Raw genomic sequence first — 20,508 nt, forward strand, 5'->3', positions numbered from 1 at the left:
CTGGAGTCTTAATAATAATAATAATAGCTCGTTCTCGGTCTTTCCACCTCTAGTCGAACTCTATATTGCCATCAGACCAAGGGCATCCACCCCCCCCCCCCCAACTCCTGGATTGAGGAAATCTGGGCTCAAATTCACAAACCTTACTGAGCCTAGATGTCAACTAACTATGTTAATTAGTTCACAACTAGCTTACTAAGATTTAATGAATATGGCCCTAGTTCTCTACTTTGACACCCAAGTCACATCACCCAATCAATCCCAAACCAACAGCAGATTGTCATCCATGTATTCTGGGCCATTTACGGTGATGCTGGTTCACTTGTCAGTTTTATGTCTGTCTTTTCTGTCTTGTAGTGGTTTAGAGTAAATAATTAAGCAGTAGGAATCGGATTCTCTCCTACAAAAGCAGAAAAGGGCTGCATGATCATTTTCCACCTTTTATGCTGGGGTGGCAGCATCTGTTGCCATTGGTTACAGCATAGAAGTCAGATATATGCCAGAAGGTCACGTTGAAAGAGGTTGGTATCTGCATTAAGTCACTTTTCAAGGAAGTATCCCTGATTTGAGCATGTTTTGTCATTACTTCATAATTCCATGCACAAAGATTATGGATTACAGGCTTGATTGCTAAGATATTTTATGATCCACTATGAACATTTGATATTTTACTTTTAAAGATTGCATTATGTGAATACTTGAATGGTCTTTATAAGGTTATTATTACCCTAGTTCACTGGCATAAAACCATAACTTGTCTGTTAACACCCAGAAGGGCGTGTACTGATGAACTTTAACATAGAGCTAATAACCTGGTGACTCTCAACGTACAAAACTGTAGATTGTGAAAAATGTGTATCATTCTAAATTTAATTTGTATTCAAAGAGTATATACTATACTACAGAACACGAGTCCCTTTATTTGTTCAGAAACAAAAATGTGTATCATACTAAATTCAATTTGTATTCAAAGAGTATATACTATACTACAGAATATGAGTCCCATTATTTGTTCAGAAACACAGTGGACTACTCCCTGGCTGTGAACACAGACAAACTGTTGTCAACCCTAGAATACTTGTGGCCCCACTGATTTAAACCTTGGAAAATTTTGTGGCAAATTATTTATCACTCCGTGCTTTTGACATTTCAAAAATATGAGGTTCATGTGCACTTAATGCATTTGAGTAATGAATTGCAATCAAACACACTCCATTGCATGTGAATAGCTAAGTGGGAGCGATGTATATTTCATTTTCGAAGCCTGGTAGATGCAATTTTCATCCTTGATTAAAAATTGAATGAACCACTATTATGAAAGCAGTCACATAAAATGAAATTTGTATTCATGGTAAATTTCTGATTTGAAACAGATTTTATAATATATTGTATAATACTGTATTTGAATAAATTATATCTCTTGCTTTTCAAATATCACTGGAGGCTCCATCTCTGAAGTGTCTTTTTCTGTCCATATCTCTCTCTCTCTCTCTCCGTTTCTGTCTCTAAATATCTCTGCCCCTTTCTTGGTTTCCATCTTTTTGTGTTCGTTTCTGTCTATCCCTCAATTACCCATCTCAACCTTCTTTGTCTGTTTATATAAAGTCTTCAGATTTCTCTCCATCTCTGTCCCTTCCCGTTTCCAGCTCCTCACTATATCATTATTTTCTCTTTCTCTCTCTCACACCCTCTTCATCATCACCTCATCATCATCATCATCATCATCATCATCATCATCATCATCATCATCATCATCATAATCATCATCATCTCTCTCACTCTCTCTCTCTCTCTCTCTCTCTCTTCTTCTTCTTCCTCTCTCTTTCTCTCCCTTTCTCTGTCACTCTCTCACCATTCTAATACACAGTATGCTCCCTCCTAGATTACAACCTCTCTAGAAAGAACTCCTTAGCCCACTTCAAAGAACACAGAAATACTTGAATCCATACATAGCACCCTTCCTCTAGGCCATGTGCATATTAACACTGTCCCCCTTCTCTTTGCCAAAGAGACTACTCTGGAGAGAAGTAACATGCATGCAGCCAGGAGAAAAGGAAAAGGGGCCCGAACAGATTAGAGTACGTCCAAGGAGGCAGACAGATATCGAGAAAACATTATCTGTGGCAAGACAAGGATGGATGCTGGACAGAGCTCCTATGAATTTTAATGGCACCTGAGCATGCACTTCATGCACTGTTGAAGTTTGTCCTGGATCACTGTTCATCTCACTCAACTACCCCCCCCCCCCCTCTCTCTCTCTCTCTATCTCTCTTTCTCTCTCCTCCTCCTCTCTGTCTGTATGTCTCTCTGTCTGTCTACTCTATCTCTCTTTCTCTCTCCTCCTCCTCTCTGTCTAATTCCTCATCTCTCTCTCTCTCTCTCTCTCTCTCTCCCTCTCTCTCACTCTATCTCTCTCTTCTCTCTCCTCCTCCTCTCTGTCTAATCCCTCATCTCTCTCTCTCTCTCTCTCTCTCTCCCTCTCTCTCTCCTCTCTCTCTCTCTCTCTCTCTCCCTCTCTCTCACTCTATCTCTCTTTCTCTCTCCTCCTCCTCCTCTCTGTCTAATCCCTCATCTCTCTCTCTCTCTCTCTCTCTCTCCCTCTCTCTCACTCTATCTCTCTTTCTCTCTCCTCCTCCTCCTCTCTGTCTAATCCCTCATCTCTCTCTCTCTGTTTGATCAGAACACGTCTTACTTTCGCATGCGATTCACACTCGTTGAAGAGGCTGCATGCAAAATCGTGTAATCCAAAGCTGGGTAATGTGAAATCCAATTTACGTTCTTGCCACCCCCTTCCACTGGTTGTTGCACGAGACGTGCATGAGGGTGGATTCTGTTTTGTTTTTTCCTCTAAATGAAAGTAAATCTTGAGAGAAGGAATTGAACCTGTTTGCAATCACGATGAAAGCAAATTTTGAGAGAAGGAATTGAACCTGTTTGCAATCACAATGAAGCATACATTTCAGGGAAGTACCAGGCAAAGAAAGGGAGGATAAAGATGTATATTTGCTCAGATAACTTACTCAGATTTAGTTTCAAAACCAATCAAAAATCAAAATTTGATCTGTTGTTCTGTCCCCCTAAATTTGCCATATTATGATCTCTCAAAATATTTGGATATTACACATTAGGAATAAATATTTGTTTGATTCTATGATCCCCCAAAAAGCATCAAACTAAGAACAGCAAAAACTTAAAGCACAGAATATATTGTTACAATTTATCTATTGTTACATCCACTATAAGCAATTTATATAAACATTCTCATTGGGATACTCCATATTCAAAATCTATAAACCGAGTATAATGACTGAATCAAGTTTACCATGAAAAACAAGACAAAGAAATAAGTATGTATGATTTAATACCCAAACTCTCTATACTTCCATGCCAGCTAATCATAGATATTCTGAAAATGGTGTATTCCATCAGCAAAATGATCTCTGCCCTTTATTACATGTACCTCTTTCAGTGATGATTTTATGCAACATATATATATCCACTGTCTGAATCTCAATTTCATTTTGGCCCCTCTCACTCTGGCAGCACATATTACTGTCACTGGCATAACAATAATGACATACATGTGCATTTAGAACATAATCATAATCACTCACTCAACACCTAATTCAAATGTGTGTATCTTTGGATGAATTCCAAAAGGAAGTTACTTTCTATGATTTTTACATACAGTATTTTAAAGCACCCTTTCATGGGATTATTTACAAGATTTTATGCGACATACTGTCTGTTGAGATTGGGCCGTATGCATAAAAAGTAGCAATTGCTTGTGCTAGCCTTTTACTTGAATCCGTATGCATAAACATAAGCAATTGCTTGCAAGCAAATGCTTTTGCTAGCAAGCACAAGCAATTGCTTGATGTCCGCAAGCAATTGCTTAAAAACGTATGCATAAAACGAACCTTTTGCTTGTTCTTATAAGCAATTGCTTACGTTTTTTCAAGCTCCGTCATAGCAGCTTGAGCTCTTGCTTAATCAGGACGTTCGCGGTTAAGCATCATGTTTATGCTCGTTAGAGAAAAACCAAAGTTGTACAGGAGTAGAATAAATCGAAAAGAAATTGCTCCCGAGACCTATCGGAAACTATTCCATTTCGACAAAGAGAACGTTGAGTGGTTAGCACACAGGTTCATACCTGAACATGATGAAAAACGGGGAGGATGTCTGACAACGGTGGAGAGCATGGAGGCCACGCTCCACTACTTGGCGGATCCGGGTTACCAAACAACAGTTATACTGCCATGTCAGGAAAGGCTACCCCACACATTTGAATACACTACTAGTATGCGAAACCCGCCTTTGTTCTCCCATGAATGATGTTCGCACCGGCGTGACGTCGCTATTGTTGAGATCGTAAGCAATTGCTTGCTGGAGGCAAGCAAAAGGTTTGAGCACAAGCAAAATGTTATGCATACGGATTTAAGCAATTGCTTGAGCTTGATCTTTTGCTTGACAAGCAATTGCTTGTGCTTGAAGCAATTGCTTGCAAGCAATTGCTACTTTTTATGCATACGGCCCAGAATGCACGCTCTGAATCTCACTTTTATTCTTGGCCGCTCTCTCATTCTGGAAGCATGTGACTGTCGCCGTTTGTCTGTAGCATACCAGTAATAGTATAGATACATTTATAACATATACAAATCCACTCCCTAACACCTAATGCAAATTTGCATATCTTTGGTTAAATGGCATGAGGGCGTTAAGCTGTATGAATTTTACATACAGTCAGCACCCTTTCATGGATGATTTACCAGATTCTGATGATTTTATGCGACAAACTGTCTGTTGAGATTATGCACGCTCTGAATCTCACCTCTATTTTTTGGCCGCTCTTACTCTAGTAGTATGTGACTGTCACAGTTAGCCTGAAGCATAATGGCTACCCTGAGTTTGTGCATATATATAAGTACTAATGACACTGACGCATTCATAACATATTCAGAGCCACTCCCTAACACTAACCTGTACATATAGAACACATCATATAGATATATTCAAAGCCAGAAGGTTTTAAATCATAATCCTCATCTGACTCTCAAAAGACAAGATTACAAATGACAATAATGAAGTCATTACATATTCAGCTCCACCCTATCACACCTCAAATGTAAAGAAGAACATATGATCTGATGAGTGCCAGAAGGGGTCATAAAGCATTTCTAACTGTCAGCAAACAATACTACAAAAGACAATGATGAAGTCATTTCATATTCAGCTCCACCTCCTTACACCTAATGTGATACAATGTAGAACTATATTGTGACGATACTGCATACCCACAATCTACCATTTTTATAATTTGCATTTTTGCTGAATACCTACTCACCAATGTGACACTTCCCTCCTAATCCATGCTCACATATTTATTTTCAACTCCTTTGTAAATACTAATAGCTCATTTATTATCTTATATTTTTTATTACGAGTATAAGATATTCATTTGATTGAAGAAAAATTATGGGTAAATTGTATGGAAATGATGTTTACCGATTTAGATGCATTTATTATTACAGCAATATGTGCACTATAAGTTAACTGGATGCCAAACTAAATCTTTACCATGTAATCATGTAAAAAATTAAAAAGAGGTGAATCTTAGCTTTGCCGAGAACTTGCCTCAGGCTTGCCCAATATAGCAAAAGCTAATATTTTGCATTGAGATTTTAAAACACACATCAGTATTAATGAAATAAGGACGGATATCCTGAACAGTCCATGGATATCAGAAAATAGTCCAAGCTTAATAGAGGTTAGGAACTGTTCACGCACAAGATATCATAATATAAAGAATCTGTGTGAGAGGAAATTCTTTTTTTTTGTTCTTTTTTTTTTTGTAAGGAATCTTTCTATTTAAATATATATATTTCTTTCAGCTTTGCCACCCTGGACAATACATCCCAGCATGCTATTAGTGAACAATTGGAAGTATTGCATGGCAAAATACAGCACCTGTGTGAAACCTAAATAAAGTTGCACCTTTCACACAGAACTTTGCACTCCAATAACGGCCAACCTTCTAGCCAGAGATTTACCTACTTTACAAGCAATCAGAGCAAATTTGGAGCAAAATGAGTTCATGATGCCATCCTGGAAGTGATTCCGTCTCTGACGACAGAACGGCAATATGAAAGAGATTTTCCTAACATATACAGTTGGATGACATTACAACAACAACAAAACACAGCCAAGAAGGCATATATTCAGGCTCTATAGTTAGGGGAAGAGCAATATATTGCTGGAATGGGTAAAACAGGCTTTATGTATTTCCCTTCATTACATGGATATTTCACTCTATTCGAGATTGCTCATATGAAATATGCAGCATGTCGTGAATTTTGTAAGCAAAGTCACTATGCAGTGCTTTTCTCTGCTCAACCTGCAGCTGCCATATGGACATGTGCATGTATACAGTGGTATGCCCTAACAGAAATTCCAATCAGCAATTATGCAAATGAGGGGCATTCAACGCACGCTCATTATCATTATGCGAATGGAAGCTAAAGATCGTTACGCCTGCTCTTAACAATGGATTACGATTGATTTTTCCCTGCTTTCCAGCAGTAATTTTTTAGTTTCTACATATGCTATACTAATCAATTCTCATAATGCTTTTAATCAGAAGGCAGATGGGTTTAATATGATAAGCTCATCAAAAATTGTGATACAGTGGAATTTTAATGGACGATACTTTATAGTGCAAAAGCTACACTTTTCCAAGGCATATTAATCAAAATATGTCAACGTAAACACCATATATATATATATATAATTCTAATTTTCTGGAAAAGAAATGAAATTCTTTGTCCTTTTTATTTTCAAACTTGACATATTTAGCTTTCATGAATTTTACATGTACTTGATCATTAACAAATAAGAGTGTACAAAGGTGGATCAAGTTTAATTTTTTTGAAAGTACATGTAGCAAGGAAATAGCCTAAAGTTGTTCACTTATCCAACCAATGTGAAAACAAGAAACATTTTTAACACAATATTTTATCTACCCGTAAACAACTGTTTTGTTGTTCTATATTTTGTGGAATTTTCTGCAAATCAAATTGATAAAAAACAGAATGTAATAATAATTTTAACATAAAATGGGGTATTCAAATTTATTAAAAGCTATCTTAAATCCTTGATCATATGCAAAATGTGCAGCCAGCTGGGCAATGATAATCGACCACGCTAGTGCACACAAACTTATCACATCTATCGGAAATTTATGCGATTGAACTTTTGGGTTTCAAATCTCACACGGTATGAAGAATTGCTTCATTGAGCATGACCTCATTTAGTAGAGCTGTTTGCTTACATATCACCTGCATTATGAGAGTGAGCAAACGACCATAGTTGACCAACTCTGTAAATCTCTCATCTCCCTGCTGTCCCTTTGCTAATAAAAAAATCACCCATTTATTTTGACACGGACAGTGAGCTAATGGACAGTATCCCACTGACACTTTAAATGCACTGCAATACATTGAGAGGTGTGAGGATTTAACCCATACTGCAATGGGTCAGATATGGTCTGCTACCAGCAAGAAGGTTTAATATTGATATTGTATAATTTTTACGTTTGTAGAGTCGATGCCCTTCTTTTTGTCAAAAAACATTAACTAATTTTTTTCTTAACTTTTAAAATCGTTTGTTTAGATCCAGAAGGGCAATAACTGATATCATTGTGCACAGAGTTAACGCCTTTCTGGCTTCAAACAGACAAAATAGGTGAAATGTGAGGAGTTTGCCTGCAGTACGTGACATGCATTAGATATTGTCAGTTGAGAGCAAAAAGGTCTCAACTCTTATCAATTTATACATCTAAAGAGTCAACACCCGACTTGTTCTTAACAGACATTACATACGGTTTTCTGGGCATTGATGCCTGCATCCTAAACTGATCATTTCCGGTCGAACGGTAAAGAGGTATTTTCCTCATTTCGCTAAAAGTATTGGGAAGTCCATTTAAAGCCAAGCCCAAGTGAAAAGATACTAGCGTGGCTCCAATTGTATGGGTTTTTTTCTCCTTTAAATCTAGACAGGGGGTCATAGGTCTCTTCAAAGAGCGCAGTCATTAGGAGAGAGTGGCCGGAGTGACCACTGTAATCAATTTCTAGCTCGCTGCAATGAATACAACTCCTCTGATATGAGAGAATGCATGAATACTACATGAAGTAGGATCCAAGTTCAGTGTTGGTATATGCTGTGTGATAAGGACAAACATGAGCAATACTCGGTTACTATTTTTGTGTGTGATTAACATGCGGGTATGAGAAACCATTTATGTAAAGATGCATGGTTTATTAAGAGAATGTAGAAGACAATATCGCCTATCAAGGTACAATCATAGCTAATTTGCAGGCAAAATCATTATGGCTATATCGGGGGACAATAGATCACCTTTCTCATATCACCCCAAAAAATAAAAAGCAATATGATCATTATTATATATCTACTTTATACTACTATTTGTCCAACTTTTATCAGACCCAAATTCCAAGATGTGAGACGATTGGGATAAATAAAAAAATAAAAAAACATTCCTGTGGTCCTAACAATTTGTTGGGGTCCAAATACATGGTACATCGTAGTCTTGAAGGTGATATGCAACCCACGCAACGTAGGGTTTCCCTTTCAATGCCGACACCTTTCAATATCACCCAAAATAATGTTTAAAAATCATCATCAATATTATTTATCTATACTTTATCCTCATTTATCCAACTTTTATCTGACCAAACTTCCCAGATGTGAGACGAAAGGGAGAAAAAAATCAAACAAAAAACATTCCTTTGGTCCTAACAATATTTTTTTGTCCAAATATATGGTACACCCTAGTCCTGAAGGTGATATGCAACCCACGCAACGTAGGGTTTCCCTTTCACTGCCGACACCTTTCAAAGCCTTAACTTCATGTCTCCTGAGGAGAAACATTCTTATGTAGGGCTTCACTTTACCACAGTCTAGACATTAGGGAGTTCATGCTAAAAGAGTTCATGCTTAAAGAGTTCATGCTTAAAGCCAAAAGGGTTTACTGTCTATTGAGAAACAGAAAGGTGTTATCTCTGTGTTAAATAATGATAATATTAGTGGGTTCTTGTATAGCATTCATGTCTGTCAGAGTTGACACCCCGGCGCTCCACAATTATTACCCCCAGCTTTAGCATGGGTGCAAGCAGCGCTTTAACATTTTAAGGAATGAATTCCTGCCAGGTACCTATTAACCTCACCTGGGTTGAGTCAGTGTGGCAAATGTAGATTAATGACTTGCTAAAGGATATTCGTGCCATGGCTGGACTTGAACCATGAACCATGTGATCCACAGCTTTGTGATGAATCCACTAGACCATGATACCTCCGCAGGATATTAAGCCCTTCTTGCTCTCAACAGACAATATCATGTTTGGAGTTAGAAGGGTGTTAACTCATATCATTTTACAAAGACTTAACACCCTTCTGGCTCCGAACAGTATCTGGTTGCTCCAACTGTCTCATCACACTACCAAATAACAATGCATTTGGAAATTGTTCCGACTGCCAGAGGCCAAAGACATAGTCTTCTTAGTTCTTTCAGTGAAAACATACAAGATGGAACAATGGAATGTGTATCATAATGTTAGACTTGCATTTCTTAACCTAAAACTTGTTTAGTGATTGTCCTAAGACAATGGATAAACATAACAAAATATGCATTACCGATTCTTTGAAAGGCAGTAATGTAGTAAAAATGCACCTTGGTTCAGATGTGTATATCTTTGGTTGAATTCCAGACGGATGTTCATTTGTATGATTTTTACATACAGTAAGCACTGTTTAATGGATGATTTTCTTGAACCCATTCACAGATGTCTTATTGTCATTCATAATGCATACCTTTTGTATTCAAAATGACAACTCTCAGAGCGCTGACTAGTTTTCCCATTCATAGCCAAACTTCATCAAGATGACTGTTTTCATATCTACTAAAGACAATGAAAAATAAACATGGTTTCGCTCTTTTCCACATGCTAAATCGAAAGTCTGACCATCGGAATATTCATTGGTCTACTGAGCATGCACCATATGATAAAATCCAATTCACATGGGCCTTATTATGCAAATGAGCAAATGTTATCAGGGGTAGCATCTGACGTCATGATTCGCGAGTAGTACTAGTACTCACGGAAACTGTCTATGGCGCATTACATCACACATAACAAGTGCGTATTTCATTGTGATGTCATAAGTCTGTGCTTATCTATGTTTTCGTGAAAGCATGTGATGATGTCATCAATATGCGTTTGATATTGACGCAAATTCATCACTTCTTCTAAAAAAAAATTATGTTCATTACTGTATACAATGAAGATGATTATCGGTAGGTCAGTAGATCTAGGGTTTCGTTAACGGAAACACTTTGGTTGCTTCTTTCGCCTTGCTTCACGGTTTACTCCTTTGCCACACTTGCATTTTGCTACATTTGCTACATGCATGACTAATGAACACAAATATATAGTCTAGTCAGCAATTTGTACAGTTTAGTATCTTTAACAGGCTTTCAATGTCTATTTTTGCTCGTACTTTTTTCCACCATGAAGGTTTTTTGAACTCTTTTTGTGCATTCTGATTCAGGAAAAAAAAATTCTTTCACAGGTGGTTATCCTAATATGTATAAAACATAAGATATAGAAAAACAAAATTCATCACAATGGAGTCACAGCAAGAAGTCAATATCTCAATCAAGTTTTAAAATTCTCCATCCTTCCCCAGCTGTTATCCAGAAAGAAAATGAAGAAAAAATAGAAATATGCTGTACCTAAGAAAATATTTTTAGAAACATGGGTAAACTTCAGAGCAGCTTGAGTAAATTCATACATACATGTACCTATTTTGAATATGAATTTCTAATATTTTAATTTGATCTAAGCCCTCAACTTCCAATACGCCCATACTTTGTCACTTATACAAGCTAAAATACACAACTGTCTCTTTAAGTGCAAATTGGATATCTACAAAATAGGTATACCCGGTATGCATATTGTGATGTATTTTCAAGTATAAAAAAAATTCAAAGGAATACATGGATGCCTAAGAGCATTCACAGAGTATACTCATCATACTTAAATTACATTCTTGAGTTATATACGACTTCATTCACTACCTACTTTTCCAATGGCACTAGAAGATGAGAATTGATGATAACAGCAATACAGTTGCATAATATTACATGCAATGAGGCTGCAGAAGAGGTGTTCAAACACCTGCAGGGGAAGGCTTGTTCCTTACTAATTAGTCTGCTGGGAGATGAAGAGGCATTACCTTATTTATTTGAACAGGGGAGTAGTAACACCCTTCTCACTCTCAACACATAGTATGGTACAAAAGATGTATAAAAATAGACAATTTATCTTTAACAGTTCATAGAGTAGAAAGAGTAGCATACATGCAAGTTATGTCGTTCTTTGTGATGCATAATATTTTGTTGGCATCATCATGAATCAACAAATCCGTACAGTACTATATATGACAGATTCTTTGAATTATCGCAAAGAATTGTTCATCATCAAAAAGAGTTTTCAATTTCATCGACATGGTTTATATCTGATATGTGTTTTATGGATTCAATTTAAAAAAAATATATATCTTCAACACATCTCTTGCTAATTTTTGTTTAAACGACTGTGAATATGTCGGAATCATACCTCCCCCTTCATTTTCATATGACTTGTCTAGTTATACATGTCAACCATGTCTCTCATTTATCTTTATCATTAACTTCTATGAGTACAAATAAATCTTATGTATTTCCATGCCTCTCAATCATATATTTCAGCAACACTACATTCTTGAATATGTGTCTCGCATATTAATTTATACAAGCCACTAGTACAAAAATGAAGCATTTTCGACGACTAGGTAGGAGTAAATTTCACCCACAAATTTAGGGTCAAGTTAACATTGTTATTGATTACGCTGCAACCCCTTATGTAATTTAATTAATAAACCCCCGCAGACTGGCAGCATACATGTTAAATGGTCTGCGCAATGGAAGGGGGTAGCCGAGGCGGGGTCCTGGGAAATCGATGCTAATTTGACGGTGATTGCCCTGGTATGAGACGACCGGGCCCAATCGAAATCACCGCGAGGAGCGAGCTGAAGAGGACTCCCATCTGCTACAATAATGTCAACAAATTGCAAGGATAAATACAAGCATACCGGTACTCTCCCTGACTCAACTATTTACCTTGTGAATAATGTTCACATACTTGTTGGTTATATATTTTTTCAAGAAATACATTCATGTTCAAAGCTCAAAAGGATGAATGATTGAGGTTTTCTGTTTGCACGAAAGGACTTTTACGGACTACATGGCCTGCAAATTCATGTACCAAGCTCAGTGAATGTTTATCTGGGTTTACATATCATTGATAAGAGAAAGATTTTGTTTCGTTCCCAAAATAAATTCAACATGACCTTTATTAAACAAAAATCCTCTCGCATTAAGTAATGTCAGCCATGTTTTGGGGAATAGTGGACTAAAACCATAGAGATATATATTAGTAGTATATAGCTCTATGACTACAACAAAACACTCTCCCATCATGCAGTTCTATTCATTACAGAAGTAGTGCACTGCATCATTAATTGAGTATCGCCAACTGCTCTTCAGAAGCATCCATGGTATGCTATGCAAACAACACGACTTGTAAGCAACTGGACATGGGGCTTCAGTGGAGGCACGCAAGATTAGCAGTGACAACTTGGCATACAATGCCCAGGCTCTCTACAAGAGATCAACTCCTGTGCATTTGCTACAATCGCGTGTGGGATATATATAAGATCAATCGTCTTGTCACCTTTCCATATATCTTCATTTAAATGCAAAGCACTAGGCAAATAGCCACCGCTTATTCTTTAAAAAAAGCATGCACCAAGAATTGTCAGAAACTGAACTTCAGAGCAGGCATGAAAGATCAGGACTGACAACTTGCACTTGAGGCCTACTACAAGGGATCAAATCCTACATACATACATTTATTACATTCAAGCATCGGTTATATGAGAAGGAGGGAACATCTTGAATGCATATATAAATCTGCAAATGCATATTATTATGAATATGGTTTAAATGTCAAACTCAAAGTAATATCTTAATGACTGGCATGTACGTACATCTCCTCTTTAAATTGGTGCCCTGTACAACAGTGTAAAATTAGGACCATTCACAAACAAGAAAGAGTAAAATTTAAACAATAACACAAATATATCTGTCTTCAAGCTTTTATGACATATTGGCTGCCTGCAAGAAGGCTGTATTGCCAATGATAGTATAGTGGGAAAGCGACGATGTATAAGATGATGTATAAGATTTTCCTATCTCACTTCCAAACTAAAACATGAAATGCCCATTGATGTACAATGATGTATAGGCCCCCTACCCCTAAGATTTTCCTTACTCAATTAAAAAGACTAAAATATGAAATGCTCATTGATGTATGATGATGTAAAGATCCCCCCCCCCAGATTTTCCTAACTCAATTCCAAAGACTATAACCTGAAATGCCCATTGATGTACAATGATGTATAGGCCCTCTACCCCTAAGATTTTCCTTACTCAATTAAAAAGACTATAACATGAAATGCTCATTGATGTAAAGATCCCTCCCCCCCCCCCAGATTTTCCTAACTCAATTCCAAAGACTATAACCTGAAATACCCATTGATGTACGATGATGTATAGGCCACCCCTCCCCCCTTAAGATTGTCCTAACTCAATTCCAAAGACTTAAACCTGAAATGCCCATTGATGTAAGATGATGTATACAATTTTCCTTTCTCGCACCCACAGACTAAAACATTTAATGGCCATTTAAATGAACTGAATTCCTTTACAAATTAAAACAATATCCATATATAGAAATGACCGTAGTTTAGGTTTGCACACAGCAGAATGATGCAGAGAGCTTGTAATCCCTTAATATGACCAATTCAACGAGCTGTCAAACAAACACGAGAAACAGTTGTACACAATCATGACCATAGATTATGAGCTACAGATACAAGTGCGATCTGTCACTCAATGCAGGAATGCATACCGATGAGACCAATAAGAGAGTGTGTGAGAGAGAGAAAGAGAGAGAGAGAGAGAGAGAGAGAGAGAGAGAGAAAGAAAGAGAGAGAGAGAGAGAGACAAAGAGAGCAAGAGAAAGAGAGAGAGAGAGAGAGAGAAAGAGAGAGAAAAAGAGAGAGAGAGAGAGAGATTGGAAGTGAAAATCAGGACGTCAATCTATGCTCCATCTTGTTCATTTTGACCATTTTTATGAGGTCAATGTTTTTAGATTGAATCTTTCTTGTTTAGATTAAAAATTACCCCATTCAAATGGATAATTGTGTTTTTCATTTGCAGCCGCACTGATCTATTATTCAACATTTATTGAACGCAGTCCTATAATGAGATAATAACTGCAGCTGATCCTTGCAGAGGTAGATTAGATTACATTTTCATCTACTTGTAATTACAGGCCAAATATGAAAAGCTTCTCAAAAATAAAAACTGAAACTGAATAATAACTAGAACAATGAATCTTGGTGATTGCAGTTTAATTTCCTTTCAAACTAAGTGATATTACATCTCTTTAAAAACAAGACTGGATATAAGTAGGACTCCCCCTATAATAATAAAAAGGCAGTACATGAAAGCATATTAATTTTTATTAAAGTATCATAAAATCACAAAAGGTACTTCATGTATAACCTCATTGTTTCTATTAAATCTAAACAGAATTACAATATTTCAGAACTACAATGTTTATATATGTTATCTTATTTTCTCCATAAAGCATAAAGCTTACTTCTGACATGCAATGCTGTTTCACTATTTGAAATATGATTTCTTATATTCTCCATATTAATACAATACTAGAATCAAAGTTAGGAGAGCTAAAAATATATTGTTTTGTGATCAAGAGAAGGAAGGGCATCATCTTGTATCATTTTACACAGAGTTAACGCCCTTCTGGCTCTCGACGGACGACATGTTGTAGGGTAACCCAGACATTGCAAAGTTCAATAAAAGCATCCAGTTTCATTTCAGTCTGGATCAGTATACGTGTACGTATGGCAAGGTCAAAGGTGTTGGGTATCAGGCATGCATGCCTGGTATTCTAAATCAGGCTGCTCGCTCCTCATAGCATGCATTTATACAATAAGTATGGAGTACTTGTGATGTTGGACGCGCAAGTATTCAGGTATTCTTAGCAGTCAGCATGGGTGGATGTGTTGGTGTTTATGCATGAAGAATGGTAATGACGTAGAAAAAACTTCTATATGTACCGGTAGTGGATATATATTCTGGATTAAACACTGTTTTGTGTTGATTTCATATGTTCCAATGTAACAAATACTAACATATAGTTTTGCTGGAAGTAAAATAACTGTTGTCTCTTTTCAAGCATGTAAATCCTTTTTTTTCCCCCTTCCTATTATGAAAATTATTCATAAATTAGCAGAAAATACACTGATAATATGAAGCTGACTTACTGTACTATGAATATGGAGAACACCTTACATGTGTGACACCAATATGCATGCTGTCAATTCAAAAAGTATGTTTATGTTAAAAATGCATGTACATGTATTCAATAACTTCCTGATACATAGTCGCCTTCGTTCAGACCTATATATTTCAATATTTTTTAATATGAATAGACAATGCTTCAGTATAAAATGGTTGAATATACTTTAAACAATAATATGCCTTTAATCCATCTCACCTGTAAACAGCACTGTCTTGTTCTTCTTCTGTTTCTTCTTCAGAAATTTCTTCTTTGCCCTGGGGCCCATTTTGGTATCGGCCGCAAGCCCCTCCTTTGCTTCGACCGTGTCCTCTTTGATGTCAAAGAATCATGTTCATGTACATTGAAAACACACAATTAATTTTGTTTACAAAAGCGAAAATGTGTTTGCAAATTTGTGATATCATCATGAAAATGATAAGTGTTGATGAGCTTTTAGTTTATTCCTCCACCACTGGGATTAGTGATTTATTATGCTTTTGTATATGGATGACCGAGGATAGAGCACATATTCTGGTCGTGTTTATATCTCTGTAAAGTCTCTTGGCTACTTGGCTATGAAACCTAACACAAATGCAAGCACACAAGTACTAACAATCATCTAGACTAACTGATAACACTCCCTTAATTTATCTCTTTTATCAAAATTCATACAATCATTTTACCAATATATTTTCTTCATCTTATTTTAAAAAGATATTTCAGCAGTCTTCAGCTATTTATTAAAATCAGTAAAAATCATATGGATGTTCAATCACTTTTCACCAAGTTGTGAACTCACGCCAGAACTGTGCTTTATCCAATGAAGTGTTACAAGTCAATTGCTGTACCAGTATTAGTTTCCTCCTTTCCCTTATAGCATAATAAAAGCAAGCTACATATCTACAGAGATAAAATTACACTTCAGAAGTTCAATTGATTCACGTGTGTGTCTTATTGATCATCTAAAATGACTGTTTTATCTGTGGTTACGCGAGTGTTTAAAGAAGAACAGAAAATAATCAAAGGCATGCCTTGATATTGGATCATGAAAGATAGTTTTTGGTTTCAGAATGTCAAACCTATAAACCTCATTTAGCACAAGTTTCAATAACAGAACCAGGTGTATACTCCCACGTCCTTTGCTTTTCATTATGAAAATAGATCAGCAAATTTTCAATATACATCTCTCACTCACACACACTCTCTCTCTCTCTCTCTCTCTCATTAATTCATTTGAGAATTTCAAAAACACTAAAAGACAGCTTCTCAGATGCAATGTTTATCTTTTTTTCAGAAACATTGTTGACAATATTTCCCTATATTGGTTATGGTCATGTACGACATCACATATTGAAAATGTGCATCCATGACCATAGGCATAAGCTGATCAAGGACTCTAATTGCAATCTGATACAGTAATGGATTTGCCTACAGAAATATTTTGAATAAAAATTGTTTGCAACCATGGTTAAAAATAATTTTTCAGAGCATGCACTTTGGTAATATGAGAATCTGTCAGAATCTCTCAATATATCAACAACTTAAAATTACATCACAATGCTTTACCTTCCATAAGAGATGCAAGAAAAACCACTTTCAGAAATTGGAGTATACCAAAATCATCATTACCCTCTCTGCTTCATTAATTGCAAATTACAAAATGAAAATTCTGGTAAATATATTGGATTGATCACAGACAGCTGTTGGCAGCTATGTTTGTAATTTGATCAATACATTAATCCAACAATAATATTTGTTCTGATATCCTCTCCTCCCTTCACTAATAACTCTTCTCCCCGAATCTATTCTACTGTTACACAAAAAATTTCTTAAGATATTTATGCAAAAATAAATGTTAATCATTTTCAGTGTCACATCTACATTTTACTATAGTCTTCAGACACAGACTCTATCGTAAAAGTTTTTTTTTTTTGCCTCAATATAAAAATTCCTCAAAGCCTCATGCCTAGTCTAACTTTGCCAGTCTATGTCTCTGTCAGGAGCAGCTACAGTAGAGGGCCTATATGGAATGCTCTTTACACAGTCTAATAGTTCAGCTTCTTTTGTGCATTATGCCTAACAAGGGTTCCTGCCTTTCAAACTAGTCTTAGACCATCTGGAGGTCTCTGTAAATTTGAGATGACCAAATTTGCCATGCATGATGGTACAAACTTGGAGGCTACAACTTACAAGGGTATTTCTATTTCTTTTCAGGGGGGCCCCAACAACCTAAGAGCCTATTCAGACTATAGGAAAATTATATGAAACTTGTATAAAGAACATTTTCAGAGAGGTTCATGGCAACACCACAAATTCTTTTGACGGGATTAGTTGGCCCTAGAAAGGGCCCACTCAATCATGGGTGTCGATCCGTAACTGATACCTATTCATCAGGGGGGGGGGGGATGATCTATTCATTCATCCCCCCCTGATGAATAGGTATTACGTAAGGATCGACACCCATGCACTCAATCATCCTCTATATCATTGCATCATTAATAGCAAAAGGAGTTTCCAGACTAGAGACCAACATCATATAAAGAAATATTATTTGAAGAAACTAGTTTGAAAGAGGTCAATGACATAATAGCTGGCCAATCATTATTGCATGCTCAGAATAAGCTCCGCCCAGTTATACAATTTTTGTACGATACAGGGCTCAGACTAGAGCGGGACCCAGATTCTTTGTTGATTTTTTGTAATAATATTAATCATAAAACTCATAACAATAATCAGAGAGGATATGTGCTACTCTATTAAACACCACGGCTACAAATACATGTGGTACCTATAGAGAGCTACTGCACAGTATGAAGCAGCAGGAAGGAAACCTCTTATACCGGTTCCGCCATTACCTTTCGGTAGAAGTGATTCTTATTTGCTTACTCTGTAATAAAAAACCGAGTAGCCATTATTGATCAGAATGTTAACTCAGGTGCAATGGTGACAAATATGTGTGTTAAAAATATTTGGTAGCAGAGACACACGATACAGGCAGCAAGCAAAGCAGCTTTCGTTGAGCCTCGATCCGTTTGCATTTGTATGCTTAGCTCCTTCATTTGTCTATTTAATATGTCTGCATATTTATCTCTTTCTCTGTCGCTTCCTATCCCAACCATGTACTCCCCCACTGTCTGTTTGTCTGTCTGTAAGTCTGTATGTAAGTCTGTCGCTGTCTGTCTGTCTGTCTCTCTCTCTCTCTCTCTCTCTCTCTTTGTTTGCCCTTCTGTTTTCAATTTCTATTTTGTAAATTCCTCATTCTCTCTCTCTCTCTCTCTCTCTCTCTCTCTCTCTCTCTCTCTCTCTCTCTCTCTATGATTGACTACCTCTACATACTGTCATATCTATTAATCATGTAATACTGCTTTCCAATTACAATGTTTTAATTTGATGTTGCCATTTTGAAATGATCTTTTTCATATCATTATTCCTATTTTATAGGTTTTTTGTTACGTACAAAGCTCCTTTCGCCCTTCATTTAGGTAAATATGCTTCTTTAAAAAAAAAAAGTAATGCCTCTATCCTCCCCCTTTATCTCTATCCCCCCCCCCCCCCTCTCTCTCTCTCTCTCTCTCTCTCTCTCTCTCTCTGTCTCTGTCTCCCTCACTCATTTTTCGATGAACACTTGATTTTTACCTTTTGGTTTCTTTCTATTACTAAGCATTTAGGTCACTTTTATAAGAGTAAAACCAAATTTCCCATGTTAATATAAGAAATAATTCTGACTAAATGCATTCTTCTCTTCATTAAGGAATATAGCCTACAATCTATTGTTTCTAAATGATGTAAAATTTAAAAAAAGTGGAAAGCAAAATACATATAGATTATCTGAGTTATGCATGAGTCTCCATGTACCATTGTAAAAGTTTAAAGTAAATAATGAGTAAATTAATGAGTAAATCACTCAAAAAATATTTGTGATACAAGAGATATATAATACCCTTTTCTAACTGCACTCTATCGGAGTCACACCGATGAAAATACCGATTGAATTTTCCTTATGTAAACAAAGGTGAAACCGCAGTTTTCCCCCTGTCGGTTTCTAACTGCTGGTAAAATTCACTCGCTGTGGCGAGCCCTTGCCGGAAGTGAAGAATTATTACGTAATTATTAAGCCCGCGCTCCATCTAGCTAGCATGCAGCTTGTTCAACCATAAGTCAACAAACACAGCTGGTTATGGTAAAGCGCGCGTATACTGCGACCTTTGACCATTTTAATCGCTGTTTTAATCGCCCTTTTCTCCCGAACGTTTTCTAACTGCACGTTTCATCGGTGTCACACCGATAGAATGAGAATTTCTCCTGCTCTAGAGCAGGAGAATTTAATCGCCTATTTCTCTTCTTTTCATCGGCTATTTAATCGCCTTTTTCTCCTCTGTTGCTTTCTAACTGGCACTTTCATCGGATGCGTCCGGATGCATCCGATGAAAATCGGTGCAGTTAGAAAAGGGTATAAGAAACCTGTTTCATAAAAGATAAATGCTGTTACTAATTAGTCACTCTTCCACCTTCTAACCAGTAGTATTGGCTGCTAAGAGGCAAAAATATGTTAACTACCGCAATAGTATTTTACATTGAGTTAACATCCTCCTATCTCCCAGTATATCGTATGATACAAATAAATATATTGCTTCTGACAAAATAAATCATTTTTATAGTGTTGAGTACAAAAATTTGTCCCTATTTTCACAAAGTGACGGTAGTGAATGAAAATCGCATACAATTTTTTCCTCACTACCGTCACTTCGTGAAAACAGGAACGAATTGTCAGCCAAATTAATGATACCATATTGTTACTCTATACAAACAACAATTTCTATCTCATAAATTTAAATTTGGCAAAGTATAGAATACTTTTCAAAATTGTACAAATATAATTGACTGACATATAAAGATATCAAGACGAACAGTAGAATTAGCAAAGGACAAAAAATGTTGAGAAAAATTATACACCATTGCA

General features: G+C 36.5%; 1 protein-coding gene across 4 annotated transcripts in view; it reads right to left on the bottom strand.

Moving 5' to 3' along the window:
• Positions 1–20,508, bottom strand: part of LOC575892 (sodium/calcium exchanger 1) — a 50,292-nt gene that overhangs the window by 26,341 nt on the left and 3,443 nt on the right. For 3 of the 4 annotated variants that reach the window (XM_030998985.1, XM_030998983.1, XM_030998984.1), the window contains exon 2: positions 15,765–15,878. The exons of the other annotated variant lie outside the window; for it this stretch is intronic. In XM_030998985.1, coding sequence (XP_030854845.1) covers positions 15,765–15,878 — 114 coding nt within the window. The remainder of the gene's footprint in view (positions 1–15,764; positions 15,879–20,508) is intronic. 4 annotated transcript variants of the gene reach the window in all.

The sequence above is a fragment of the Strongylocentrotus purpuratus genome, unplaced genomic scaffold (assembly GCF_000002235.5).
Source record: "Strongylocentrotus purpuratus isolate Spur 01 unplaced genomic scaffold, Spur_5.0 spur5_scaffold_5, whole genome shotgun sequence".
NCBI lineage: Eukaryota > Metazoa > Echinodermata > Echinoidea > Camarodonta > Strongylocentrotidae > Strongylocentrotus > Strongylocentrotus purpuratus.